Raw genomic sequence first — 27,555 nt, forward strand, 5'->3', positions numbered from 1 at the left:
TAATTGCAGGTTGTCTCCAAAGCCCTGAGTGCAGGAGGAGAACTGTGGGCTCCTGCCAGGCTGGGGGTTGATCAGGATGCCCTGAGGCCTTTATCCTCCCACCCCTTGCCTTCCTCACTCTGTGCTCTGGTTTAGAACATGAAAAATACGTTTTTTTCTTCTCCTGGCTTACGTTCATTTTTACTTTCAGTCTCTAACAATATCATTGGAGGCCTTTTTATTAGTGTTAACCCTCAGCTGGGCATTCTCTGTCAAGTGAGCTGAAATTCAGGAGATTTCTGAGTGTTTTGGGGTGGGAAGAGGCACAGACTTACTGGGGATCAGACAGGAGGTCAGCAAAGACGAGTGGTCATTCTCAGCTGGAGATCGATTCAGGGTAGGCTGGGAACAATTTACAAGCTGTTTTTCAAGCCTGACAAATGTGGTTTATTGTGTGTTTTGGCTGGAATGGAGGCAGGTTGAGCCATCAGTGTGCAGCTGGGGCTGGGAGCCAGAGTGGGGCGAGATTCCAGCCTGGTGGGAGGTTGGCTGGTGCTGGCCAGGGAGCAGGGAAGGGAAGGGGAGAAGGGGACAGTCCCTGTGGCCACTGCCAGCCTGTTCCTCCCTGCCTGGCAGGGCTGGGCTGGGTGTCAGGGCTGGGAACACCTGGGTGAGGCACAGGGACCTGCTGGGGGCTGGCAGTGCAGCCTGCCCTGGGTGCAGCCCTGGGCTGCCCTCTCAGGGCTGGTGTGTGTCAGCAGCACATCACAAAGCGCTCCTGGATATTCCCGGGGTGTTCTTGCCTGCTCAGACCTGGAAAATCCAATAATCTGGTGGAGAAGGGCCTGGGGCTCTCAGTGCTCATACAGGGATGGGTTTGGGCTGGTTTTCTCTCCCTCCTCTGTCTCTTCCCTCCCTCCTTCCCCATTGACTTCTGTTTCTCTGGGGATTCCTGCCTGGAAGCCGCTGTGTGCTTTGGTCAGTGCATTCTCACCTCGAGCTTGTACCACGTCCTCAGAGTGATGGATGACATGGGGAATTTATTTTCATTGTTCTTGGATTGTGTCTCTGGACTGGGCAGAGGCAGCTCCGAGTGCTGCCGTGGGAGCGGAATGGCCTCTGCAGAGCAGATAAATCCAGTGCTGCTCCATCTGCTGCTCCTGGGGACAGAGCAGCTTCCCTAAGACCTTCCATGGTCACTTTTCCTGTTTCTCTACTCTTTCCTTCTCCTTTTTTCCTAGCACATTTAAAGGTACATGTGTCTGCTCAGTCTTTGGGAAGTTTTTCTGCATTTAGAAAACCCCAAGCAAACGGGCATCAGTTACAAATCACGGCTTTAGGAAACAGTGAAATCCATAGGTGTCAAAACTCTTGGCTTCACTCCTTGTTGGTTAACCCATGCCTGCATTCCCACTTTGCTCCTCCAGCACAGCCCCTTCTTCGCCGAGCAGCTCACGGCCTTCCAGGTGTGGCTGACCATGGGCGTGGAGAACCGCAACCCCCCGGAGCAGCTGCCCATCGTCCTGCAGGTGAGTCCTGGGGCTGGGGGTCCCTGTCCGTGCCAGGGGTGTCCCTGTCCATGCCAGGGGTGTCCCTGCCCGTGCCAGGGCTGTCTGTGTATCTCCCTGCCCGTGCCAGGGGTGTCTCTGCCCGTGCCAGGGGTGTCCCTGTCCATGCCAGGGCTGTCTGTGTATCTCCCTGCCTGTGCCAGGGGTGTTCCTGTCTCTCCCTGCCCATGCCATGTGTCCATGTCTCCCCTGCCTGCTCAGCCTCGAGCTGCCAACCCGATGGCCTTCGGGAGCATAAATTCCATGGGCTTCTCCAGGGTGAACGAGAGCTGGCTCTGTGTTCACCAGACCCATGTGGAGGAAGCCAAAGTGCTTTTCCTGCCCTGTCCCGTGCCTCTGGTTGAGCCAAGCCCCTGCTCTGGTCCATGTCCGGCTCTGCTGCCTCGGGAGTCGCCACCTCTCTCAGAGTAGGACATCTTCATTGTCTCTCTGGCATCTCCTCTGTATCCCAGCTCTGTCAGGCAGAGACTTTTATCTTCCCTGTTTTCAGAAGGGGGAAGTTACTGCAGCGTAAATAGTTTGGAAATGGCTTTTTCATCCGCCTGGTACAGCCTGGGAAGTGTTCTCTTTAATGTGGGGCTGAAGCCTTGCTGCAGGAACACAGAAGCAGCTCTGCAGAGGGGAATGTGGGGTTCTGTGGGCACTGCTCAGGCGAGAGAGAGGTGACGTGTTTAAAGGAGAGGTAAATCCAGGAAAAGCAGAACGCGGCGTTTCAGCCGATGTTTGATGGCAGGGCCAGGACTGCAGCTGTCATCTGTCAACCTGCTCTGGCCTCCCCTCCCCTGGAGTTTGTGCTGACAGAAATACAAACCCTGGCCCAGGTACCTGTGGGCTCTGCTCTACCAGCAGTGCAGTTTAAAGCCTTTCTTTTAAAGGAGTGTGGTCCCAGTCCCTTGTACAGGGATCTGTGAGGTCTGTGACTGACAGCACCATCCATCTCTGCAAGACCAAATTTTAATTTCCTGAGTCTCCCAAGCCTTGAGAGATGAGGTGGATAAGCAGATGTGTGGTTTGTCTCTGTCACTGCAATGGAAGTGGGCAGGATTTGCTCCAGCTCCAACTTTGCTGCTTTCCAATGGGTTGTTTGGCACCAGCAGGCTCTGCAGGAGCGTGACTGCAGTGGAACTGAGAGGTCACCTGGCAAAGGAACCCGCGTTCCTGCCTGGAGCAAAACCGAGCTGGGACAGTGTAATTGTTGTTACAATTATAGCATATTAACTGTACAGGGGAATAGGATTGGTTGGTGACAGGTCTGAGGATACTTAGAATCCAAGCCCAGCTGATCCAGGCCAGGACGGGAGGGAGTTTCAGACCCGTTTTGGGTGTCTTTTGCTTTGACCCCATGGGAATGCTCAGACCCCAGGCGGAGAAGCCATCAGAGAGCAGGCAGCACACACAGCCTGGCTGGGCCTCGATCCCTGGGGAGGTTCCCTCTCTGTGGGATCTCCTGTGCACAGAGGGCTTGTGGAGATCACTGCAGTCCCTGACTTCACCCTGCCTTTGTGAGGAGCTGCCTGCTAAAATATGGACTGTTACATGTAAATGATCCCCCTGTGTCCTGCTTCATCCCTAATTTGCGTGTGTGGATGTAATTAACTCCCCGTTTTCGGTCTGGGAATGGCGACAGACGAATGCCGGTGACGCAGGGCTGTGTGCGTGGGGTGGCACACGAGCACTTCCGTTATCCACCAGAAGGCCGTGAATTGTGCACTGACCCCCCCATCCCCATCCAGGGCTCTGGAATGTGTGTCATCTTGGGCTCAGGTTACTGTGCAGATCTGCTGGGGAGGTGGGAAAGGGAGATCCTGCGAGACCGAGGGCTTTGTTTGGGTTGGACAATGACAAAAGGCAGCTTTTCAAGTCAGACACAGATTGCTCTGGGGGAATGTCCTGTGGGATGGCAGCAGCGTGGAGCTGGGGTTTGTATCTTCACCCAGACAGCCTTTTCAGTTAGTTCCATTTCTTGACAGAGTTTGGAGTTCCTTGGTTTCTCTGCAGGTTGGAGGGTCCCAGCTGTGCCACGTCTGTGCCTCCTGCCCCTGTTGCTGTCCCAGCCCTGCCCCAGCCTCACTTGCCCTGCTCTCTGCTCCTGCTTTAATCCCAAACAGCTGCCCCTGTTATTCCTGGGCTGGTTTATGGAATAGTCTGGTGCCAACTAGGGCAGGATGACCAAAATCCTTTCTCGTGTGACCTGTCCTGAGATCTGAGCTCTGCTATGCAGAGTGAAACCACAGGAGTAGTTACCACATCCCCCTGCTTTCTTCTGGACTTTTCCTGCACCACCTCAGTATCCAGTACCAGTCATCCAGAGTGTGAGACATGAGCCAAGTAATTTAGTTATTCTTCCATATTAAACATGAAAAATAATCTAATTTCAATATGCAGCATGCAAAAACACTGAGAAGGGGATGGAGTTGGGGAGGTAAATCAAGGAGTCTCTTTCCCTGAGATCCGTGCTGAAGGATGTTCCTCAATTTAAACTGAGGATTAAATGTTGCATTCCAATATCTTACATCTGTTAAAGAGATTAAGAACTGCAAGTCTATCTGTTAATATTTCACACCAGGGTAGGTATAAGCCAGTAAAGCACCACCTCATTAGTGTTGTCAGACTCCATTTTAATGAGATTTTTATTAACGACCAACATGACCTTTTGCTCCCTCTTAAGTCTCTGGTATTGATTTGCCAAGGAAAGCAAAGCCTCTTCTTGTGCTCCTGAGCTGTTGGGAGCAGTGGGAGGCTGGGCTCTTGCTGTCCTTTGGGTCCTGCTGCAGGGACTGTCATGAGCTTAGCTGGGAAAGGCAGCTGGAATCCTTAGGGATTGCTTCCCTGGTGTCGGGAGCAGCTCCACGAAGGAGCATTCCCAGGGTGTGACCCCTCACTGGCAGAGCCCTCGCACTCAGGGTTTGTCAGTGGCCCTTCCCTGTGCTCTGCAGGCCTGGGGATGTGTTTTCCCTGGACAGTAACCCCCATCCCTGTGCTCTGCAGGCCTGGGGATGTGTTTTCCCTGGACAGTAACCCCCATCCCTGTGCTCTGCAGGCCTGGGGATGTGTTTTCCCTGGACAGTAACCCCCATCCCTGTGCTCTGCAGGCCTGGGGATGTGTTTTCCCTGGACAGTAACCCCCATCCCTCTGCCCTGCAGGCCTGGGGATGTGTTTTCCCTGGACAGTAACCCCCATCCCTCTGCCCTGCAGGCCTGGGGATGTGTTTTCCCTGGACAGTAACCCCCATCCCTCTGCCCTGCAGGTGCTGCTGAGCCAGGTGCACCGGCTGCGAGCTCTGGATCTGCTGGGGAGGTTCCTGGACCTGGGGCCCTGGGCTGTCAGTTTGGTGCGTGGGAGCTGCACGTGGGCTCGAACACTCCCGTTTGTCTCAGCAGGGGTGATGAATACAGCTGGTGAGCTAGGGAAGGGAGGTGGGGAGGATAATCCACAGAGCTGACAGATGACCAGGTTTGTGTGGGAAATGGAGCGAGTGTCCCTACAAGAACAGAGGTTTGCGTTAATCAGATTCATTCCCGTGTTCATTTCCAGTACAGCAAAGAGGAGTTCCTTGGGAACAGTTTATTGTAAAATAATGGAAGGGACAAAGCAGGAGGAAATATCTGGGGCAAGTAAGAAGGTTTGTCATATAAAACAAATAACCAAAAAAGCATATACATTTATTATGTGTTCTTTCAGCTTACTGGCTGCATCATTTTCTTCTCCTCCTTTATTTGTTTGGTGTCTGGATTTTACAAGCTCTTCTGAGCAGGCAGCAGCTGCATTCTGCAGTTTGGAAAGTGGCAGCACAGTGTGGAGCATAAATAAGAATTAAAGAGAGGAGCAGTTTAAAGCACTCCCATAAATGGAGCTGTTTGTTGATAAAAGTGATGAAGATGAGGCATCAGCTGGTCGTGGAGCAGCTCAGTGACGGGGCATTTTAGTGGTTTGCTTTACCTCCCTCCTGGAGTTAATTTCCAGTGGGAAGGCTGGAATTCCTGAACTTTGTGGCGTGTTTACCTGGGAGAGCCAACGGCCCCAGCTGAGGGAAGTGAGGACGTGGAGCATAGAACAGCCCAGGCTGTGAGGAGAGAAAGCTGGTGCTGGATTAACTCAGAGCCTCCATGGACCAAATGAGTCTGAAAGTACCTGGTGACACTCGAGATCAAAATGAGCAAGAGACAAACACACAGGAATCCCCTGTGTACTGGGAACGTGTGAAATTATTTTCTACCAGATTTCTCAGCTGTGTCTGTAAAGCCTGGGCCCTGCTGGGGGGCTGAGCTGCCAGCGGGGGGGCTGCTCACAGGGTTTTGCTCACAGGGTTTTACTGACAGGGATTTGCTCTCTGCCTCCCAGGCCCTCTCCGTTGGCATTTTCCCATACGTGCTGAAGCTCCTCCAGAGCTCAGCCCGGGAGCTGAGACCTCTCCTTGTCTTCATCTGGGCCAAGATCCTGGCAGTGGACAGTGTGAGTATTCCTGCCCCTGCCCGGCTTGTGGGGCTCAGCAGTGTGCTGCCTCAGCCAGGGCTCTGCTTGCTGGGGTTTCAAATAAGTAATTAAGCTGGTAAGTAATTGCAGATAAATTTGTAGAGTCGTATCTCTGACTCAGTGGTTTGTGGGTGCAATTAGTTGAGCACTATAAAATTATTAGGAGAGGTGCACACATTAATTCAGGCACAATTGCAAGTCCATGTAGATGTCTGAACTGCTCTGGGTGTCGGATCTTTCCTCTTTGGGGGTTTTTTTTGTACCTCTCCTCCATTTCAGGATGGAGAATAGCACTGAATTTGTGAAGTTTTTCCTGCTGTTGATCCAGCATTGTCAGGTTTAGTTTTATAACAATATTTTCATTAACATCCTAAGAGGATTTGGGAAAGCAAAGAAAATGAAAACTATTCATCTTGGAGCTCTCCTGGAACAGCTCATCTGTGGTGCAGCCGAGGCTGGTGCCTCAGCCCCAGCTGTGTGTCAGGGGCTCAGGTGTGATTCCCGTGTGGTGTCGTGCCCTCCTCCACTCCAAGAGGGCTCTCACCCCCCTGCCCCTCACGCATTCCCTCCCATGCTCTGGCATTGCCTCACTTGTTTGCAGGCTCTGCTTTACAGCAAAGCACACAAAAATACTCTTCAATGGTGAGTTTGGGTTTCTTTGTGCTGTTTCACTCACTCATTCCAGCAGCACGTGGTGGGAGTGGGAAGGGAGGAGGGGGCAGCTTCCACAGGGCAGTGCCGTGGACACTGCTGAGGGAGGGGACAGGCAGCAGCTCTTTGTAAACAGAGTATTTTCTGTAAGTTCTGAACTGCACACCAAGCCTGCAGCCTGGTTTGGTCGTGTTGTGTTATTATTCACAGTGGAGCTGCTTATTCCGTGAAGAGGAGGTGTCAGTGGTGCTGGATTCCCACGTTGTTCCCAGGATCTCCGTAGGGAGGGTTCGGCTCTGGCTTTGTGGCCATGGCCTCCCTCTGTGGGCCCCAGGGACTGGGCAGCAGAGGCAGCACAGCGAGTGTGGAGCTGGGCAGCCTCCCCTCTGCTGGTGTCCCTGTGCCTGCATTACAGCCGAGGAGTGGTTCTGTGTGAGGAGCACAAAGTGCTGACACCGGGAAGGCAGAGGGGGAGCCTGGAGCGTGCAGTGGCACAGGAGTCGGGGAAGCCTCTCGTAGCTGCAGCCTGGCAGCAATCCAGGCCCTCTGCTCCTGGGTCTGCCAAAACCAGCAGCCTCACTCTCTTCAGCACTAAAATATTCTCTTGCATCTCTGCCTTGCCATCCCCTCCCCTTTCAGCAATTAGTTCCTTCCTTCACCTTCTCCTCCTAATGAAAAATGCATGATCCCGCCTCTGGCAGAGCCGTGTCACAGGGAGCTGGTGCCAAGTCGGGGTTTCCTCCCTTCCATTTTCACTTTCTCCGCGTGTATCCTCTCGGAGTGACCCCAAAACGTCAGCCTGGAGGCTGAGCTGGTGTGTCAGCAAAGCCCTGTGCTTTCCTCTGAGCCCAGCCCAGGATCCTGCCGTGTGCTCCCCGGGGGCTGGGCAAGGCCCCGGAGCTGCTCTGCACTCTGGGCTGGGTGTAGTGGGAGATGTGAATGTATGGGGAGGTTTAATGTGGCACAGAGATGGCTCCTTTGACTCGTCCCGGCAGCAGGAGCTCCCATTTCCAGCTGCTGTTTGTGGCACTGTGGGGCTGGCAGAGGCTTCCCTGCTCCGTCCCTGTGGGGCTGTTGGGTGGCAGCCCCCAGGAAGGGCTTGAGCTTTATTTGGCTTCTCAAATGAAAACAAGATTGGAGAAAAATGGTTAGGAAACGAAACGTTTGTACATCATTGGAGGAGCAAATGTGTGTGTTGTGGTTCTCATTGTGGTTTTCTTGGTTTCCTTTTCAGTCGTGCCAGGCTGACCTGGTGAAGGACAATGGACACAAGTATTTCCTCTCGGTCCTGGCGGATCCTTACATGCCAGTAAGGACAAGTCACAATTATTCAGCTCTTTAGCTGCTTCCCTTGTTTTAGCTGATGTGCCGCTGTTCTGGTGCTACGTGGGGCTGCCTCCCCCTCCAGTGGCACCAGTGCTGTACTGGGAGAGTCACTGCTGGGCTGTGTGACAGAGGGAGCCAAACCATCCGAGGCTTTACAAACTCACCTGGAGTTCTGTAAGCAGAGTCCCTGTGAGGGTGGGAGCTGGGGGCTCCAGGATGGCTGCAGGAGCAGGGGATTGCCCCCCAGCTTTGGCAATTCCCTCTGCAGCAGCTGGGTTCCCATAAGGGGTGTTGGGGAGTCTCCCCACAGCAGGGCCAGGCTGGTTGGGAGGATCCTGTGGGCAGCTGGGGAGGTATCTGGGGTGTAACAGGGCTGATGCCGAGAAAGGGAAAAGAAAGCTGGAATTTTCTCATTCTTTTAACATGGCACAGACTGCACTTGGGATAATGCCACGTTCCAGGGTGGGCTGTAGCTGTTCCCTGCCCTGTTCTCTGGGGAACCCTCAGTCTGTGTTGTTTTCAGGCTGAGCACAGGACGATGACAGCGTTCATCCTGGCTGTGATTGTGAACAACTACAACACTGGGCAGGTGAGTCCCAGCAGCCTCTTCCCTTCATCCTCCCCACCTCTCTCTGCCTCATGCCTTTGCTTTGATAAAGTGTCCTGGCTTGCATTAAAGCCCAAACCTGAACTTGGAAACAGAACTGGGACGTTGGTTTTTGTTATTTCTATGTGGATTAACAGAAGAGTTGGCCTGGAGATATGACAAAGACATTCTGTACCCAGCACCTGGCAGTGGGGGACAAGGACAAGAGTCCCTCCCCAGCCACTGGCAGATTGGGAAGGAAAGAGTTCCTGGTCCCAGCCTGATGGCTGGGAATGGTCTGTGGAATGAGCCATAAACCTTGGGGCTCTGGCAGGTGCCAGGAATGTTTTCAAAGAGGAAAAACCAAGCTTTATGCATCACAAAAAACATTTTAATGCTCAACTACTTAATCAGCTCTAGCTGCCTTTCCCTTCATGCTGCTGGTATTCTGTCTGGAACCACTGAATGATTATTTTCTCTTGGCTTCCTGATTCCTTCAGAAATAGTCTCCTTCTGTGGGGATGAGGTGGGAAGCTGTCATCCCAAACAAAAGCTTGGTTTGTGTTGCAGGAAGCCTGCCTGCAAGGGAACCTGATAGCAATCTGCCTGGAGCAGCTGAACGATCCCCACCCGCTCCTGAGGCAGTGGGTGGCCATTTGTCTGGGGAGGATCTGGCAGAACTTCGACTCAGCCAGGTGGTGTGGAGTGAGAGACAGCGCCCATGAGAAGCTCTACAGCCTCCTCTCAGATCCAATCCCAGAGGTAAAAATCCAGCTCTTTTGGTAAATGCTCCTTGAATTGGCTGAAGGACAGAAGTTCCTACAAAGCAGGGCCTTCCAGAGCTTTGTGTTTGTGTCTGGTTCAGAGAAGGATCTTGCTGCTTTTTCTTCAAGGTGATGCAAATCAAACAAGCCCTACAAGAGGAACTTCCAAAGAAATGCAGAGGGAGTTCACAGAGCCCCAAACCCCTGGGGTCTGGGCACTGCAGTTAGGAAATGCCATGGTTTTTGCTTCCTTGCATATCAGAAATTGTTAAAAATGTGGTCCCAAAACTCACTGTGTGTTGCAAAAAACCCTCTAGTCTTTTTGTTCAAGTATGAAAACCCTTCTCCCCCTGCTCATTGTGAAAATGCATCTTTAACTGGTTGTGTGTTATCTTTGTGACACTCCCAGAAGAGGAGGGACTGTGCTGGGCCTGGCAGTGACTGAGGGAGCCCGTCAGACCCGGTGCACACACCTGGGAGAAGGGAGCTGAGATAAACGGCTCTGATAACGTGCAGAGATTAGAGATGAGATTCCCCTCCACATCCAGTCTCTGTCCTGCATCCTCCTCCTCTCGTCCCTGGCCCCATTCTCCCCACTTTCTGAGCAGTGTTTCTGCAGAGGTGGGGTGGCTTTCCAAAGTTTTCCCTGATTTTTCTCCTTTTTTCCGTCATCTACCTTCCTATAAGCCTGTACCTGATGACTGTAGTCAGCACTCCTGTAAGGGATCCACATCCCAGCAGGAGCTGTGTGTACCTTATTCCTGTTAATTAATATTCAAGGCAACACCGACTGGAAGAGTCACCCGTGGGAAGGTCACTGAGTATTCTGGGACATTAAACATATCCTGCATGTGTGAATGCTTAAAACTCGGTTTGCTGAGGCTGCTGGGGTTGTTGCTCCCCACAGGTTCCCTGCTCACCTGACACAGGAGTTCAGGTTTCCAGAGCTCCCATTTGTGGGGATGAATGAAATCCCCTGGCAGCAGAGGGGAGCACCCAGGGCTGTTTGTGTCCCCAGGTTCGCTGTGCTGCAGTCTTTGCTCTGGGCACCTTTGTGGGCAACTCAGCGGAGCGGACGGACCACTCGACCACCATCGACCACAACGTGGCCATGATGCTGGCCCAGCTCATCAACGATGGCAGCCCCATGGTCCGCAAGGTAGGGGCAGGGCGAGGGGCTGGGTGTGCTCAGGCTCTGCTCTGTGCCTGCCACCGCTGGCCTGAGCCAACAGACTTCCAGGGAGTTTGGTTGTGGAGGGAATGTGAGAGCTCTGGGAAAAGTCTCCCTGCCTTTGGAGCCCCGGGGATGGATCACAGACTGCTCCGGAGCAGCTCTCCAGCTTTAGGAGAGTTACAGTTTCGGATGCACCATCGTACATCAATAGTACATTAAATGGTTTTTGACATTCTGGATTGTTTTTGAGGGCTGTTCTGAAGTGTCCTCATGCTTGTGTTTACTTTACTGGAACATCAACACCCTGGCAGTTGTCACCAGCATGGCAAAGATTCATTTCTGTTGTCTCGTTCCAGCATTTAATCAGTTTAATTCAAGAGAGAGCTGTGTGTCACACTGAATGCTTGGTGAGATTCATAAATCTCTCCTTGGGAGATCATCCCTGCGCAGAGACATCAGCCAAAGCCAGCTCTGTCTCCTGTCTGCTGTTCCTGGGGGCCAGGCAGGAGGTGCCTTCTGGAGGGTCTGAGCTCTGTGCAGGGCTGGGCAGTGCCGGGAGGGTCCGGCTGTGCCACGGGGGCTGAGGGCTCCCAGCCCTGGCACAGCCCCTGCTCTGAGGGAGCCACCCGTGTCCTGGGGGCTGGGGCCAGGTCAGGGCTGGCTGTGACACTGCATCAGCTTGACAACGCTGGGCAGAATCAGTCACAGGACCCCAGGATGGTTTGGGTTGGAAGGGACCTTAAAGCTCATCTCATCCCAACTGCTGCTGTCCGTGGGCAGGAACGCCTCCCACTAGAGCAGGCTGCTCAAAAGTGGGGGGAAGCCTGTCCAGGTAGGAAAGGCTTGTGGAGAATTAAGTGTGAGACAGAGTCCTCTGGCTTTCTGCAGTTCACCCTTGTGAATTGAGGGAGAATGATCACCCTGGGTGGCCCCCCAGTAATACCAACGATACTGGTCTGTGTTTGCCTTCAGTCCCTTGCTTCTCACCTGTGTAACCTTGAGATGTTTCCTGTGCTCTTTCCCCAGGAGCTGGTGGTGGCCCTGAGTCACCTGGTGGTTCAGTACGAGAGCAATTTCTGCACCGTGGCCTTGCAGTTCATAGAAGAGGAGAAGAATTACCCTCTACCTTCCCCAGCTGCTCCAGGTGGGGGCTTGGCTTTGGGTGGGCACAAGATGTAGGGCCTGAAAGTACTTGAGAATTATTTAAGGAGTTTTCCCAACACAGTGAGCTTCTTGCTGGTGGGGATTTATTAAAGAGCCCTGTTGTGACATGGTGAGTGACAAGGTGGGGAGATCTGGTGTCTGTTCAGCCCTGTGAGGTGTTGCACTGGAAGAAATCCATCCTCCCCTGAGTCTCCACGTAAGCCATGGCTGTAGCTCACCAGGAAACTCCTTCCCCATTCAAAGAGGTTCCCTTCAGCTCAAGGCTGAAGGATATTGGTCAAGGCAGCACGCAGGCTTGTTTTCTTTTTCCCCTCTCAAATCACACCTGAAAGTTCAGTTGGGTCATGTTGACCTGGTGAGAGCTCCAGCACACCATGAGCCAGCCCTGCTGCCGTGAGAGCCAGACAAGGAAGGGAAGAACTCTCTGCTCTGAGCCTGTGGCCCCATCCCTTTTGTTGTGTCTGTGGCTTTATGTGAGCAATGAAATGTCTGTCACTAACCTCACCTTTTCTTCAGATTTAAGCTGCAGTGGAAGTCCTGAAGGATAACAGGACTGTTGCAGAATCTTGGAGACAAGACCACGTGCTGTCTCTGCACAGAGTGGTTTAGTCTCCCTGTTCTCTGAATAACTGAATCATACTGGAAAATGAGCTCCTCCCCATTTGCTGCAGGAAATAAACACTGTGTGCAGTTTATGCAGTGCTTTTCCTTATCCAAAAGAATCCTGAAGCAGGACGCTCTGCTTTGGCCCCCCACCACAGTGCAGCCACTCTGCAGGGGAACAGAGCAGCTCCTCTGAGGCTGTGGGAATGTGTATGCTCAGGGTGAAATATGACTTGAAATCAGGCCTGAAATTTGGTCAGGAAACCAGAATTTTCACTGCTCCTGATGATGAGGAAATCCAGGGGGAGTCTGACGAGCAGCAGCAGAGAGGAGCCGGCCAATGCTGCCTCAGACTGTCCTGGCACAGGGGCTGGGCAGTGGCCCAGCACCACCTGCAGAGAAGAGTCACCAGAGCCCCTGGGAGGCACTGGCAAGGCTGAGCTCACCTGGCCTTGTTGGATGTCCCAGACTCCCAGCCTGGACAGCAGAGACACGGGGTCCATGCTGGATCCTCTGCTGTACCTTGTTCCCTTTTAGCCTGACAGAGAATTACAAATTCTGTTCACGTTGGTGGTGTTTTAGTTACTTATTTGCTGGGAAATAACCACGGTGCTGTGGCTGGGCTTGGTTACAGCCATAATTGCTCATTTTGCCTCCCAGAGGGCGGGAGCCTGACCCCGGTGCGGGACGGGCCCTGCACGCCACGGCTGCGCTCCGTCAGCTCCTACGGGAACATCCGCGCTGTCACCACGGCCAGGAACCTCAACAAGTCCCTGCAGAACCTCAGCCTCAACGAGGAGTGTAAGAGACACTTCAGAGTTCTTCCATTTTGCATGCCCCTTGTGCCAGCCAGGAAACACCACGTGCAGGACAGCACAGGCTGGAACTGGCACTTCAGCCCAAATTAGCCAGCTCCAAGGGCTTGGATGAGGAGCCCTCTCATAATTAGTTGCAATTTTATGGTCATTAGTATTGATTTTTCTGAGTGTTTGGGGACCAAAAATGTGCCTTCCAGCTTCCAAGCGTAAGTGGATTTTTAACTCAGTCTTTTGCCTATTCTGTGTTTAATCATTCAGTATTAAAGAGGGGAATTGTGGCTTTGCCCCCTGGGTAAGGGGTTTCCTTCCCTGAATGTGGCAGGATTTAGAAAAGGGCTGTTATGTCTGGGTGAAAATTGTTCTCTGGCCAGTCCTCCTTCCAGCATCTGCTGTTTTGTCCCGGCAGCTGGAAGCTCTGTTGCATTTTCCCCTGGGAACCTGAGCACGAGCAGCAGTGCCAGCAGCACGCTGGGCAGCCCCGAGAACGAGGAGTACATCCTGTCCTTTGAGACCATCGACAAGATGAGACGAGTCAGCTCCTACTCCTCGCTCAACTCCCTCATAGGTGAGCTCAGCCCCTCCTGCCCTTCCCTGGGACCCCCTCTGGCCTGTGGGGAAGGTTGGGATCCTGGCTCCTGCCTGATCTTACCCCCACAAAAATTTCTCTCGCTGTTGTGTGTGGCTGGGTCACTCCAGTGGAGGGATGGGAGCTGTTGGCTCCAGTTCTAAGCCTCACTACAATCCTGTTAGGAATTCAGGCACAAAAATGCGGGGTGCCACAACAGCTTTGCTTTAAACTACCTGTAGCCTTTTGAACAGTCTGAGCCATTTTGGCACGACATCGCAGGCACATGCAGAAGGACCTGGCTTTTGGAATGGCCTCCTTCCAGGGAAAGCAGCATGCGCAGGGAAGGGCTGGGGGAAGTCTCTATATTTCCTCTGTAATCAGTAAATGGGCCATGTTTTCACAAATCAGTGCAAGGAGAATAACTCAGGGAGGAATCACCTGGGTGATAGAACTGTCTTGACCAAAGAAACATTTTCTCTGCTCTGTTTTCTAGGAGAATTAATGGTGATTTGGCTCTCCCAAGTTGAAAGATTCAGGGATTGTAATCACAGAGCCCCTGTGGCAGTTTAAAATCATGAGTTCATTAGGAACTTGATCAGTTAATTTGCTTTTGATTATCAGTAATGACATTGGATCTTCTGAGGCATGGCAGGGATGTTAGGAAATGTCTCTCCATCTTGAGGTAGGACTTGAGTTTTCCCATTCCCACTGGTGGCTGCTTGATGGCTGGTGTGTGTCTCATAAGAGCTGTGCAGCACAGCTGGAAAAGGCTCTGGAGAGGAGCTGGAGACGGTGAGGGGAACCTTGGAAAGAGAGAGCAGCTCTCCAAGGCCTCTCTCATTCCTGTTCCATCAAAGAGCTCAGACCCAGCTGAAAACGCAGAGCTTAGAGAAGTGTTTAAAATTCATGACTCGCACAGAATTCCATTACCTTCCCATTTGCCTGCTGCAAGCCAGGCTTTTCTCATTCCTTCTGAAGCATCACCATCCTCCAGCCCTGTCTCCTGCTCCCCAAGGAGAGATGCCACCAGCCCCAGCCACCCCCACAGCTCTGCAGCCCAGGTTAACCCCGTTCCTTCACGTCCTGACGTGCCTCAAGCTGCTGCTCCACAGCCAGCGAGGGGAGCTGGGAGAGCCCACCTGGGGCAGAGACTTGTGACTGAAGGAGTGTTGTGCTCTACTCTGGGTCTTCTGAAAGAGGAAATGGGGCTTTGGCTCTGCAGTAACGCCTCTGCCGCGTGTCTGAGACAGCCAGAGCAGTGAAAAGGATGTTTGGGGCACGTGAGGAGACTCCAAGTGAAGCAGAAATCTAGTCTGTGAGAGTGAAGGAGAAATTTTCGGCCACAGTTTGTGTTCTGTGCTCTGCATTCCCTAAGCTGATTCACTGATCACAGAATCCCAGAATGGTTTGGGTTGGGAGGGACCCTGAAGCCCATCCAGTGCCACCCCTGCCATGGGCAGGGTCACCTTCCACTGTCCCAGGCTGCTCCAAGCTCTGTCCAAGCTGGCCTTGGACACTGCCGGGGAGGGGGCAGCCACAACCTGCTGCTGCTCAGGTCTTTGTTCCTCTTGGCTGTTTTAGGAACTTGGCATGTGAGGGATTGTTCTGGATCAGTCTCTACTGGCACTGAGGCATCATACAACGTACTTCTTCCAAAAAACTTGAGGAAAACCTCTCCATTCCTCCTTGTCCATTTTACAAACAGTTCCTTGGCTAACTGTGGGCCAAATGTCCCCATTATTGCTCCCCAAATGCAACAACACACGCTCTCAGCCGAGCTCTGTGTTCTCTGGCAGCTGCTCCTTGGCCAGACAGGCCAGTACCAGGAGAGACATTTATTTCTGGCCCAGTTTTCCAGCTGGCAAGAGGCAGTTTGTGGTTAGTCAACAAAGACATCATTTTGGAAGGGAAGCTGAGCCTTGCTGCTTTTCCATACAGCCACTCATTAATCTTGGTGTCCTGGAAATGTTCAGTTTTAAGATAGGAAAAGGGATGGGGTTTAGCATACCTCGAGGCTGATTATTCATATCCAAACTGCACGATGAAAGCCTTTGTCCTACAGAGAGCTGCACTGGAAAGATTATCTTAAGGAGTGATCAAAGAAGGAGGAAAATAAGTCTTGGAGCAATGAAATGCTGGGGAATAGTTGTCTTTTCCAGCAGGAGAGGCTGGGGGTGGAGAACTGTTTGCCATTTCCCAGGATCTGCATCAAAGTACCAGTGAGGGCGGAGGTTGCTGCAGTGAGGACGGGGAGAGTAGAGGTGGAGGTGGACAGTGAGGTGCAGGAAACAGAGTGTTGGGGCAGGGGAGCCTCCTACTCTCTCCGTGTTTAGATGCACGGAGATAACGAGAAGGAGCCGGTCAGCCAGCAGTGTTTGTGACTGGTAACAGGCACGGCAGCAAGGCACAGGGATTGGGGTGGGTTTGGAAGTGGAAACCTGCTGCACAGGCTGCTCGGAGGGGCTGTCTCCCTGTTGGTGATGCCAGCTCTGGCCCAGGGGTACCTGCTCTGAGGAACTTCCTTCTCATGAGCTGCTTCTGGCTTGTGTGGAAGCACAGAAAGCTCCAGCTCTGCTGCTGGAATTGCTGAGGGGTTGGAGTGAGCCCCTGCAGGGCCCTGGGAGGGGTCAGGTGTGCAGGGACTGAGCTGTGCCTGCCGGGACCAGGCTGTCCACCCAGCAGAGCTCAGGGAGCTGTGGGGATTTCGGGTGTCCCCTTCACCCAGGGTCCCTCCTGGGAAGAGGGGGGTTTTGTGGGATGCACATTTACAGAGCAGGTGTGGTTGGCACTGATGGGGAGGCAGCTCCCTGAGTCCTCGGGGCTGTTCAGCCTGAAATATTTCAGCTGCATTTCCCTGCAGCCGAAGGCTCCTGTCCCTGTGTGCCTGTCTGAAGGTTTCATTCCCTGTCCCTCCGTGCCCATCCCAGGTTGCAGGCCCTCCCCAGGAGCTGACTCGGGGCCAGGTGAGCAGCAGCCCTGGAGCAGCCATTGGTCTGCTTTTGCTGCCGTGCCGGTGGGAAGTGGAACTGCCCCATCTGTGGAGGTCGGGCCTTGAAATCACTGCAGTGATTTTTACAGGGGATTGGAAAGAAACCCTGTCCCAGCCTGGCAAGTCAAAGTGAATAAATAAAGCCATCAGCAGTCGGGTTTGCATCCACTGAGGCTCTCCCTGGAGCTGCTGGAGCCCAGCCCGTCCTTGGGGCTCGCAGGTGAATTGAGCCCCACGTGTGCAGGGAAAATCAAACTCGGGGCAAAGGCAGGCAATTTATTTTTGACATTCTTAGCAGAGAGGGATCATTTTGTAAACATGAGTCCACACTGCACGGGGCACTGAACTGGCTGGGAGTCGGTGTGACTAATTACAGAGCTGTCTGCTTCGATTAATGCCCGGCCCCTGCTCGGCTCCTGGTTTGCATCTCGGGGACAGTTTGGGCATTGGAGTCCTAAACGTGAAACTGAGCTGCTGCTCCTCCTGCCACCTCTGCTGCCCCCCTTATCCCAGGGACTGGAGCTCAGGCTCTGACAGGGAGCTGTGTCAGGTGTGTCACTGCTGCGTGACCAGCACTTACAGTGGGGCGGTGGCAGCGGGAAGGAGCAGCCTTGGGAGCACCAGCCCTGAGCCCCAAGTGCCTCTGTAGAAATTCCCTGTGTTCTCCTCAAAGGCTGCCAGGTGAAGGGGGAATTGCACTGGCACGGTTCTGCTTAAAATTTGGTTTTCCCTGACACTTAGATGTATAAAAAATGTCGTTGGGTTTCTTTCTCTGTGAACGAGGTGGTTATCAGAGCCCCTGGGAAATCTGCTGGATGCCCCCCTCGCTCTTCCTCCTCTCCCTTTCCTTTTAATCTCTTTTGAGAGCTTTAAAGAATTGAAGGCATCCAGATTTCCCTCTGGTCCTTATGTAACAGGCTGGAGTGTGGGAGGCAGAGCTCTGGGCACGGCTCTGGGCGCACCTCAGACATTACCTGGCTGCTGCTTCACGAGCTGAGCCTTTTTTCCTCCCACACCTTGTAGCACTTTGCCTCTCTCCCTTCTTGTTCTTTATCCTTCCCCCCTCCAGTTTTTCTTTCCTTGGTAATAGAAGCTTCCAGGATTTAACATTGTTATATATTTACAGCCTTTGCAATTTATATTATTATATAAATATTATACAATATTACATAAATATATGTTTACAGCCTTTACAATTTACAGCCTTATAACCATTTACATTGTTAGAGGTTTTACAGCCTTGCCAGTGCCTAAAGGGGCTCCAGGAGAACTGGAGGGGGGATTTGCACAAGGGCCTGGAGTGCCAGGACAGGGAGAAATGGCTTCCTACTGCCAGAGGGCAGAGTTAGATGGGATACTGGGGAAGAAATTCTCCCCCTGTGAGGGTGGGGAGGCCCTGGAGGCTGTGGCTGCCCCTGGATCCCTGGAAGTGTTCAAGGCCAGGCTGGAATAACCTGGGATAGTGGAAGGTGTCCCTGCCCATGGCAGGGGGTGGAACTGGATGGGCTTTAAGGTGTCCCCCCCCAGCCCCAACCATTGTGGGATTCTCTGGTTTGTCAGGCCCTGGCTCTGGCCTGCCTGGGGAAGGTTGGGATCAGCCACAGGAGTCTGTGTGGGTCACCCCCAGCACATGAACAGCACGGTCCAGGTGGTCCCTTCATAAACACTTGTGAGATTTCCAGGTGCAAATTTAAGCAGACGTCACTTGGAACATCCTTTGGATGCCAGGTGAGAGAGGGAGAGGGCGAGACCCTTTGCAGTGGGGTGAGAGGGAGGAGCTGGGTTATGGGCGTTGCCTTGGCCCTTTGCAGAGTGATTTGTCCCAGTCTGGGCACTTGGGGCACAGGAAGGTTCCCCTGGGCTGCCTGTGGGCTCCTGCAGCCTGTTGCAGCCCTCAGCCAGTGCTCAGAACTGCTCTGTCCCAGTCTGCTCTGGTTTAGGGGTCAGGTTTGGCTCTGCCAGGTGAGGAGCTGCTTGGTGACCAAGGAGCCCTTTCCTCCCAACTTTATATTTAGATGCCTCCAGAAACACGAGAGGAAAAGCAGTAACAGCTTGATCTGTCATTTACCACTGATTGTGACTCATCTGAAATCTCTGTTTTAGCTCCTTTTTTTTTGTTAGTGCAACCACTTTAACATTGTCCAAATGGCTGCACTCCCAGCCGGGGCGTTGCACGATCAGACACCGGCAGGGTTCGGAGGCAGAATAACAAATTCTCGCCCAAAAGCAGCAAAATAAAATGTTCACAGAATTTTGTCAGTTGTTGCAAATGCTTATTAATTTGATTTGTACTTTGAATCTGTCAGTCCCTTCTGCTGAAACACTGAACAGCTGATATGCTCATTAAATAACAAATTGGAGGAATTGATACAAATGTCAATAGGAAAGACTGAGCTGGACTTGCTGCTTCCCAAAGGCTCAACTCCTAAAGCTTTGCTTGAAACATTCAGTAAATTTGTAGAGTGTACAAAGGCCTGAACAATTCAATAAAAATAACCACAACAATGTGATGCAGTAACTGTGGGTTTATACCATTAAGTACTTCAGCTCAGGAAACCCGGACATTATCCACTTGGCCTTTCCAGGCGATTTGCTTCAGGAGCCTGGAAATGCAGGAGCTTGACTGGAGATGATTTAGGGAGTCTTTAATTTATTTTGCTTCCTCCCACTTTGATTTCACAAGCCCTTGCAGAGTTCACAGACAGGCAAAAGGGAGACAAAATGCCCACGTGGGGTGTTTTTGAGCTCCTCTCTTGATGTTCCCTGAGATGTCATCGGGTTGTTTGGAGTTCTAATGAATTTTCTCACATCAGATCAAAGAATTGGAGTTGATGGATTGTCATGTGCTGCAGGGCTTTGGGGTTTGTTGTGTTTTTTATTATTTTAGGTGTGAGCTTCAACAGTGTTTATACCCAAATTTGGAGAGTGCTCCTTCACCTGGCTGCCGACCCCTATCCCGACGTGTCCGACCTGGCTATGAAGGTTCTCAACAGCATTGCCTACAAGGTAGGTGCCTGTCCCTGCTCACCTGTGCCTGCCAGGTGTTTGGATGTGGATTTTTTCATGCTTAGACAAGGCTTAGGCAGACTGACCTGGATGGGTCCGTTGGAGGGCTCTGCCTTTTGCAGAAGGAGCTTTTAATGCTTCACGATGATAAACTCTGCTCTGAAATCTCGATCAGGTAAAATGAATAAATGGGGGAGGGCCTGGGGTTGTTTTAGGGTATAAATTAGGTGCAGACCTCGGACAGTAGGTCTGGTTTAGAAGTCTACTTGTCTAGATCAGTCCCTGGGATAAACCTTAAGTATCCTTCATTAAATTATCCGTTTGCAAACTGATTTAGATAATGCAAGTGGGACTGGCCTGCAGACTGAAGCCACAACGGCTCTCCAACCCAGGTGAACTAGTACATGTGAGTCAGCATGCAGACCCCCTGCCACTCCTCACCCCAGCCCAGGCTGGGTGCCTAAACCTCCATCCTCATCCCATCTCATCCTGGGGGTGACAAGATGTCCCTGGAGGTGCCACCCCTGGGGCAGCACCTTCCCCCCGCCCGGGCCAGGCCACGCCAGGACATCTTCTCACCCCGCGCGTCCCCTGGCTGGGCACAGAAAGCTCTGTGTGAACCTTTCTGGCCACTCAAGCATCCAGACCATGAGCCATTGCAGTGGGAACTCTCTTACTGGGCCTTTCCAGGGAATAGTCCCAGATCCTCAGCCTGGGGCTGCGAAGCTGAGGCTGCAGTAAGAGATGCCAGCATTGTGCACTGCCATCTTAATGCCTTAGAGATCTCTGCTTCGAAACCACATCTTCTCGTGAGACAATAGTGACTGACTTGAGCTCTGATTTGTTTGACGTGCACGTGCCAATGAGTGGTAAGGGCTGGGTTTGGGACAGAGAATTCTCCTGGCAGTGGGGGCAGCAAGCTCAGCCCTTCCCTGGTGAGACAGGGGTACAACAAATGACAGGCTGGAGATGGCAAATGAGGGGAAGAAGGAAAGGAAAAGGTGGAAGATTTCCCTCTCTCTGCTCTAGATGCATGAAACTGTTTCAGTTCTGTGTTTGGAAGGCTCTTTGCAAAGTGGAATGTTGCTCCTACTGTTAAAGGGATATAAAGAGGAACCAGATCTGGTTTCCTGCCTTAAATGTTTTCAGGAGTTGCTCCCTGGCCAGCAGAGAGGTGGATCGGTATCGATACTGGTATCGATACTGCTGTGCCATCAAGAACTGTGATCATTCCGTTGTCATATCCCTAGGGAATGTTGTGACTGGTGGGAGGAATTCTATGTTGACTCTGACAAATCGGGGCCTGGCTGTGCTGGTGCTGACCCGAGTCCCAGAGCTCACGTGATGGGTCTCATGCATCTCACGCTGCGTGGCCGGGCCAGCTGCTCTGCCCCTGCTTCCTAAGGCAACGGCTCTTCCAGCGGCATTGGAAAACAGGAAGCATTCCCATTTACAAGGATTTTTATCTGGGGATGCTTCAGCAAACAAAACTGATTTGTTCTTCTTTGCCTTAGCCGTGAGATCCATGAGGAAAGTGTTCAGTCCCGGACTCGTGCCGCGGCTCGGGCGCTGCTGCACACGCCGGGGGCTTTGCTTTGGCCAGGACCACCTGCCTTGGGTGGCTTCTAACAAGGCTTTCTAACAGAAACAAAAAGCCCCAAAACACAAACCAGCCAAGCTGTTAACTGCCCACCACAGTGGGCTTTAAGGCTCAGATCCTGGCCTGGCCTTTACTGGTCCCGTTATGGCTGTGCTGTGAGCGGTGCTGCAGGACCACGGCCGAGCTTGAGGCTCTGCTGGGAGCTCAGGCAGGAGCTGGCCGGTGTCTAATGTAAATCAGTGACAATTAGATCTTTGCTAACTGTGTCCTGAGACCTTTCCTTGGTGCTGATGCAGCTTTGTTGGATGGAGGAGGGAGCGCTGGATGCTGCCGTGGGCGCTGCTCCTCTCCAGTGTGTGCAAGCACTGCCCACTGTGGGGGTTGAATTTTATCAGTGAACACAAACAAAAATTGTTTTTCTTGCTTAAACAAAAATACTGCTTCAGGTGATGTAAAACACTTGAATGTTCCAGGGGTTTAATATTTTGGTTTAATTACTGTAAAATTCAGGGACGGAGAGGCCTCATTTTGGAGCTGGGCCAGCTGAGGTTTTCTTCCATTGGCACAGCTGAGCAGAATGCTGCAGTCTGGGGGACCTGGCTGGGACTGGGGGCTTCAGTGGGAACAGCTGGGCAACCTGTCAATGGGCTTCCACCTCTGGAGAGCAGTGGGGGACTAAATAGTGCAGAACCATGGAATGGTTTGGGACATGAAACTCCCTCCAGTGCCACCCCTGCCATGGCAGGGACACCTCCCACTGTCCCAGGCTGCTCCAAGCCCCAATGTCCAGCCTGGCCTTGGGCACTGCCAGGGATCCAGGGGCAGCCACAGCTGCTCTGGGCACCCTGTGCCAGGGCCTCACTGCCCTCACAGGGAAGAATTTCTACTCAATTCCTATCCAACCCAAACCCCCCTGGACACGTTCCTGTGTCACTTGCTCCAGGTGGCCCTGCCATGCCAGGGGGGTTGACCTGGATGATCTCCAGAGGTCCCTTCCACCCCCACTGTTCTGTGATTCTGTGATTGTTGTTATCAAACGAGACCAGACCGTCCTGCTCAGGTTTTTCACCGAGCCAGGGCTGTGGATCTGTTTCTCCGGAAGGGCTCCTGGCTCTGGGGCTGTGCTGGGTGTGAGCAGCCGGTGTGTGGGCTGCCCAGGCGTGCAGCCTTCCTGCAAGGAATCTGCTGCTGCTTCATTCCCCGGGCTCATTAGGCACTGCTGGGCCTCACCCAGGCTGCGGCTGGCTTGGGATTTATGTTTATGATGCAGATGGGGATGGTGCAGTTCTCCTTCCCGGCCTGAGCCTTTGAAAATGCCCAAACCTGCTTTGTGTGAGCACCAAAACAAACAGCAAGGACCCAGTGTTCAGTGTTGGCCTCTAGAGACTTTCTGAAATCAAAAAGTCTTAAAAGGAAAGTTTGCTTCAGCCCAGGTTGCTTTGTCCAGGTGTTTTTAATGGAAGGATGGAGGCTGAATCACAGAATCGCGGAATCCTTTAGGCTGGAAAAGCCCTCTGAGCCCATCCAGTCCAGCCATTCCCCCAGCACTGCCAAGGTCACCACTGGCCCATGTCCCCAAGTGCCACGTCCACATGGCTTTGAAATCCCTCCAGGGATGGGGACTCCACCACTGCCTTGCGCAGCTGTGCCAGGGCTGGACAATCTTTTTGGTGTAAGAAATTTTCCCCAATATCCAACCTAAACCTCTCCTGGCACAACTTGAGGCCATTTCCTCTTGTCCTGTTGTTCCCTGGGAGCAGAGCCCGACCCACCCTGGCTGCACGCTCCTGTCAGGGAGTTGTGCAGAGCCACAGAGTCCCCCCTGAGCTGCCTTTGCTCCAAGCTCAGAATGTGTGTGAGGGAAAGGCTGGTGGCTGTGGGGAGCCCTGGACAGCTGAGGGGACCCCAGCCTGTCCCCCTGTCCTGTGTTTGGGGTGCTGGGGTAGGTCCTGGCTGCAGCTGGCTCGGGGAAGGGCTGGTTGTTGCTCAGAGCCATTTCCCTGCAGGCAGCAAACGCACTCCCGGGTAAGTGTTTCTGCCTGACCAAGCAGTGAGAGCACCTCGTGTGTTGGGAGCAGCACAGGGGCTTTGTTTGACCCCTCACCCCATAGAGAGCTCCCTCCCTGCCCCGGGCTGGCCGTGCCGGGGCCGTGTCCGGCTGGTCAGGCTCCGTGTGTTCTCCCCAGGCCACGGTCAACGCCCGCCCCCAGCGCATCCTGGACACCTCCTCGCTGACCCAGTCGGCCCCCGCCAGCCCCACCAACAAGGGGATGCACATCCACCAAGTGGGGTAAGTCCAGCCCGGCCTTCCAGCACCTTCTGTGGGTGGGGTGGGTGCTCCCTGCCCGGCCCCATCCTGGGGAACTGTGCCAGGGACAGGGAACGTGGCTCCTGGTGTCAGCAGGGGTGAGGAGTCCAGGAAGGAAAGCTCTGGGAATAGGGGGGGAGTTTCCTCCTGTTTTCCTTTAGGGCAGAGAGTAACAAGCCCCGCTGGGTATGTAAAGGTGAGCTGAAAGGAAGGGCTGGCTTTGGCTGCTTTTACCTTCCCTGAGCTGTGGTGCCCAAATTCCCATTGACGTCTGAGCTGGGTCTGCTGCGCTTGGAGCTGATAAAATCCGGGGTTAACTGATTAGGCAAACACACCCTGCCTAAACTGCAGGGAGACTGAGAGTGGCATGGGCAAAGCTGGGGGCTGAAAATGGGATTATTTCCCAAAGCTCCTCTCCAAGAGAAAACACCACACGTTAGATCTGCTGGTCCCGTAACCAGTGTGCACCAGTAAAATTCCAAGTGGGAGCAGAGGGCCCAGTTTAAATTCAAATGGTTTGAAGCTTCAGTCCCCCCGTGGAAATGCAGTGCCTGGTCAGGGTGACTTAAGTCAGGCGTCACAGATTCCCAGAACGTTAAGGTTCATCCCCTCAGCCTGGAGTTGGCACAATCAGGGTTCACTCTTGGTTTGGGGTTGGTTTGGTCTTTGGAGGGGACGTGGGAACTGTGATGTTTCTGTAGAGGAGGCACTGCAGTGAAACACAAATCTTGTGAGAAAGAAACGAAGTAAAAATAACATAATTTACATGCAAAGGTCTCCTGTCCAGCGATACCCAAAGCCTGTCCCTCTGTTTTGTCCCTCAGAGGGTCCCCTCCAACCACGAGCACGAGCAGCTCCAGCCTGACCAACGAGGTGCCCAAGCAGCCGGTGAGCCGGGACCTGGCGTCCGTGCGCCCCAGCGTCACCAACGTGGGCGTCCAGTACACCCCCCACTCCCACCAGTTCCCCAGGACAAGGAAAATGTTTGACAAAGGCCCAGAACAGGTAAGGAGACCTCCCTGTCAGCTCTGACAGCTTCTCCCCACTGGGGTTTGTCCCGCATTCTGTTGGTTGTGGTTTATTTCTGTGCATCCCTCGTTTGCTTCCAGCTGCTGCTAATCCAGATTGGCTTCCTGAAACCAGCCAAATAAAAATTGATTAATTTATTTTATTCAGGATAAATCGTGTTTTATAGCTTTTGATAGGGCATTATTCACTGCTGCCACTAAGCAATGTGTCTAATCAGAGTCCATGGCTTACTCTTCTGTAAACATTTGTCTGCCTGAGCGATAACCCAGAGCCAGTCCCTGACCCTTGGGGGCTGCTCTCCAGCCTCAGCAGAGCAGGGACAAGGGACAGCTGTGACCACAAGGAGAAAGTGCTGCAGCCGCAGCAGCAATGCCTTCCCTTCTCATGGCTTTGGCAGCACCAGCCTGGATCGTATTTCTGAAAGGCTGGCTGAAAGCTGAGGGAATGGAGCAGCTTTTCCCTTTTCCCGTGGGGTGTCCTGTGCTGTGTGACAGACACTCATCCACGTGCACCTTGGCACGAGCTGTGTCTGCATCCTGAGTCACCCTCGCTGCTCCCCACGCCACATCCTTGAGACACTGTGGCAAAATTCCTCCTGGGACCTCCCTGTGGTGCCATGGGGCTGCTCCAGCCCTGATCCCTGCGCCTGAGGGAATGTGCACCTTTCCAAGAGTGACTGTCACACCTGATCCCAAAGCAGGGTGCACGGAGTTTCCTGTCCTGGGCAGTGTGTTGGAGGTTTTTTCTGCCTGGCTGGGTCAGCATGGGTGTCCTGGGGGTGTCCCTGGCCCTGCAGGTGGGTAAGCCCTGTCCCCTCCCCGCAGACAGCCGATGACGCTGACGATGCCGTGGGACACAAGAGCTTCATCTCGGCCGCGGTGCAGACGGGGTTCTGCGACTGGAGCGCCAAGTACTTCGCCCAGCCCGTCATGAAGGTAACTCTGGGGGCCTGTGCTGGCCCCTGGGCTCGGCCCTGCCCTCCCTGCCCTTTCTCCCTTCCCTTTCCTGCAGTCTGGGGAGGCAAAGGGATGGATTTCCTTAGATCGTGCTGCTCTGGGGAGCTGTGGGACCGCCTGTCAGTGAGAGGGAAGAAGTGACCAGAGGGAGCAGAAGGGTCAGTGAGGGTGGGACAGTGGGGTATGGCCAGGGACAGAGCCCAGGGGTGGAGCTCTGCTCCCCATGGAGCACAGTCCACAAAGAGCGTAGGCGTGAGGAGAGGTTCTGTATCCAGATCCCCCAGTTTTGCCTGGCTGCGCTGTAGAGTTGTTCCATCTGAAATGCTGTGCTTCTCTGCCTGTGGAAAATTTCATTGTAGCTAAAATTAATTGGTTTTTAAAATAAGTAAATGGAATAAGGAAGGCCCTTTTTTCCAGAAAGGGCAGTGAGAGGCTGGAGAAAGAGATGCTGTTTTCATTCTGACATTCCAGCTGAATCTCCTGGCTGTGGTAAAAGAGGCAGAGAAATGGTGGAGGGAGGCTGCCCTGGGGGAGGCCATGGTGTCCCAGAGGCAGCAGGACAGACCCTCTGCCTCACTGTCCTCAGGTGGGATTTGGGAGCTGTGCTCTGCTTCCAGTGCAGACACCTTTGACTTACAGAGGACAAAGTGAGAGCGGCTGGATGCCCACAAGTGCCTGGGGGAAGCTTGGGGAGCATCATTGTTGGGTTTTAACATTTTTTTTTGTAAGTGTAAGTAGTTGTGCTATAGCAGAGAATAAGTGTTCTAATGACAAATCTGCATCCAGGTCTCTTCAGAAGTGACTTGTTTGGGTAACTAAATTATCTCCTGAAGTGAGAGAGAAACTGAAGCCTTGTTCCAGGAAAAACGCAAACCAGAGCTCTTAAGAGGTGGGCAAAGATCATCAGTGACTGGAAAGAGAAGCTGCTAAATTCCCAGAATGTTTTAGCTGTTAGATTCCCAGAATGTTTTAGCCAAAGCTCAGGTTTCACGTTTAAGTATGAAACAGGACAAGCAGTAAATCTCCCTCATTAAAGGAAACCTTCAGGTGCTCTGGGAGCCCAAACGGTGTCAGGACTTGGTGCTCCATCTCTTGGAGGGATTGCTGTGCCCGGCAGGGACGATGCCCAGGCTCCATTAATGCCTCTCCACAGCGGATGTTTGTGTCCATGAGATCGTGAGAATGAGGAAATTGTGTGGTTTTAGTGCTGCCTCATCCGGGAGTTGGGGCTGAGCCATCTCCACCACTCTCCTGGAATGTGCAAGTGTTGGGGTGAGGTAATTGCCCAAGTTTAAGGATATCAGAACAGGGCAGGCTCTTGATTTCCAGAGGGAATCAGCAGTGAAGTGTTTGCCTGACACTTCCTCAGCTGCTGTGAAATTCCCTTTCTGCTGAAAGCACTGAGTAATTCCTTAGGACACATCTGGGATGTGGGGCTGGGCTGCCTGGCCAAGCTTCAAGCAGGGCTTTTTCTCCTCAAGATGAGTTTCAGTGTCTTGATTCCAGACCAGAGCACAAGAGGAGGAAGATGATGTTTGAGCTCTTAGTTCTTATTAAAAACATTTGTCTGCTCCTTAAGGAAAGCTCTTTCCAGGAAAGAGAGGTGTCTTTATTAATAAAATAAATCAGAGTAGGCAGCCAGGCACGGGCAGGGGCAGTGGGGACATGGGGAGCTCTTGGAGGGGTGGCTTTACTACTACTTCTTGCACATAAAATAGACTAAGTTGCTTTAGGGGAGGCAGTAAAAAACACAGAGCATTCCTGTGCTAGTTCACAGGAGCCAGGGAGGGGAGGCATGGAAATGGGGGTTTCCTGGAGCCCCAGAGTGCTCCGTGAGTCCCAGGGAGCAGGAGCAGGGCACAGCCCTGGCTCTGGCAGGAGCTCCCTGAGTGTCTTGGGCTGGGGATTGCCCCTGCCTGGGGCTGAGCTTCTGACCATGAGCTGTCCTCACCAGCCATGGGTGAAGCCTGAACAGAACCAAATCTGTGTTTT

At 53.0% G+C, this 27,555-nt stretch overlaps 1 protein-coding gene across 2 annotated transcripts in view; it reads left to right on the forward strand.

The window, feature by feature from the left end:
• RPTOR (regulatory associated protein of MTOR complex 1) overlaps positions 1-27,555 on the forward strand; it is a 103,769-nt gene that overhangs the window by 52,739 nt on the left and 23,475 nt on the right. Inside the window, exons 11-25 of one of the 2 annotated variants that reach the window (XM_048323528.1) lie at positions 1,407-1,508; positions 4,796-4,879; positions 5,890-6,000; positions 7,907-7,981; positions 8,522-8,587; positions 9,155-9,346; positions 10,367-10,507; positions 11,549-11,666; positions 12,950-13,090; positions 13,514-13,672; positions 19,552-19,670; positions 20,008-20,076; positions 23,457-23,560; positions 24,403-24,583; positions 25,432-25,542. In XM_048323528.1, coding sequence (XP_048179485.1) covers positions 1,407-1,508; positions 4,796-4,879; positions 5,890-6,000; positions 7,907-7,981; positions 8,522-8,587; positions 9,155-9,346; positions 10,367-10,507; positions 11,549-11,666; positions 12,950-13,090; positions 13,514-13,672; positions 19,552-19,670; positions 20,008-20,076; positions 23,457-23,560; positions 24,403-24,583; positions 25,432-25,542 — 1,773 coding nt within the window. The remainder of the gene's footprint in view (positions 1-1,406; positions 1,509-4,795; positions 4,880-5,889; positions 6,001-7,906; positions 7,982-8,521; positions 8,588-9,154; positions 9,347-10,366; positions 10,508-11,548; positions 11,667-12,949; positions 13,091-13,513; positions 13,673-19,551; positions 19,671-20,007; positions 20,077-23,456; positions 23,561-24,402; positions 24,584-25,431; positions 25,543-27,555) is intronic. The other variant, XM_048323529.1, reaches the window with a different exon arrangement.

The sequence above is a fragment of the Corvus hawaiiensis genome, chromosome 19, assembly GCF_020740725.1.
Source record: "Corvus hawaiiensis isolate bCorHaw1 chromosome 19, bCorHaw1.pri.cur, whole genome shotgun sequence".
In the NCBI taxonomy this organism is placed as follows: Eukaryota; Metazoa; Chordata; class Aves; order Passeriformes; family Corvidae; genus Corvus; species Corvus hawaiiensis.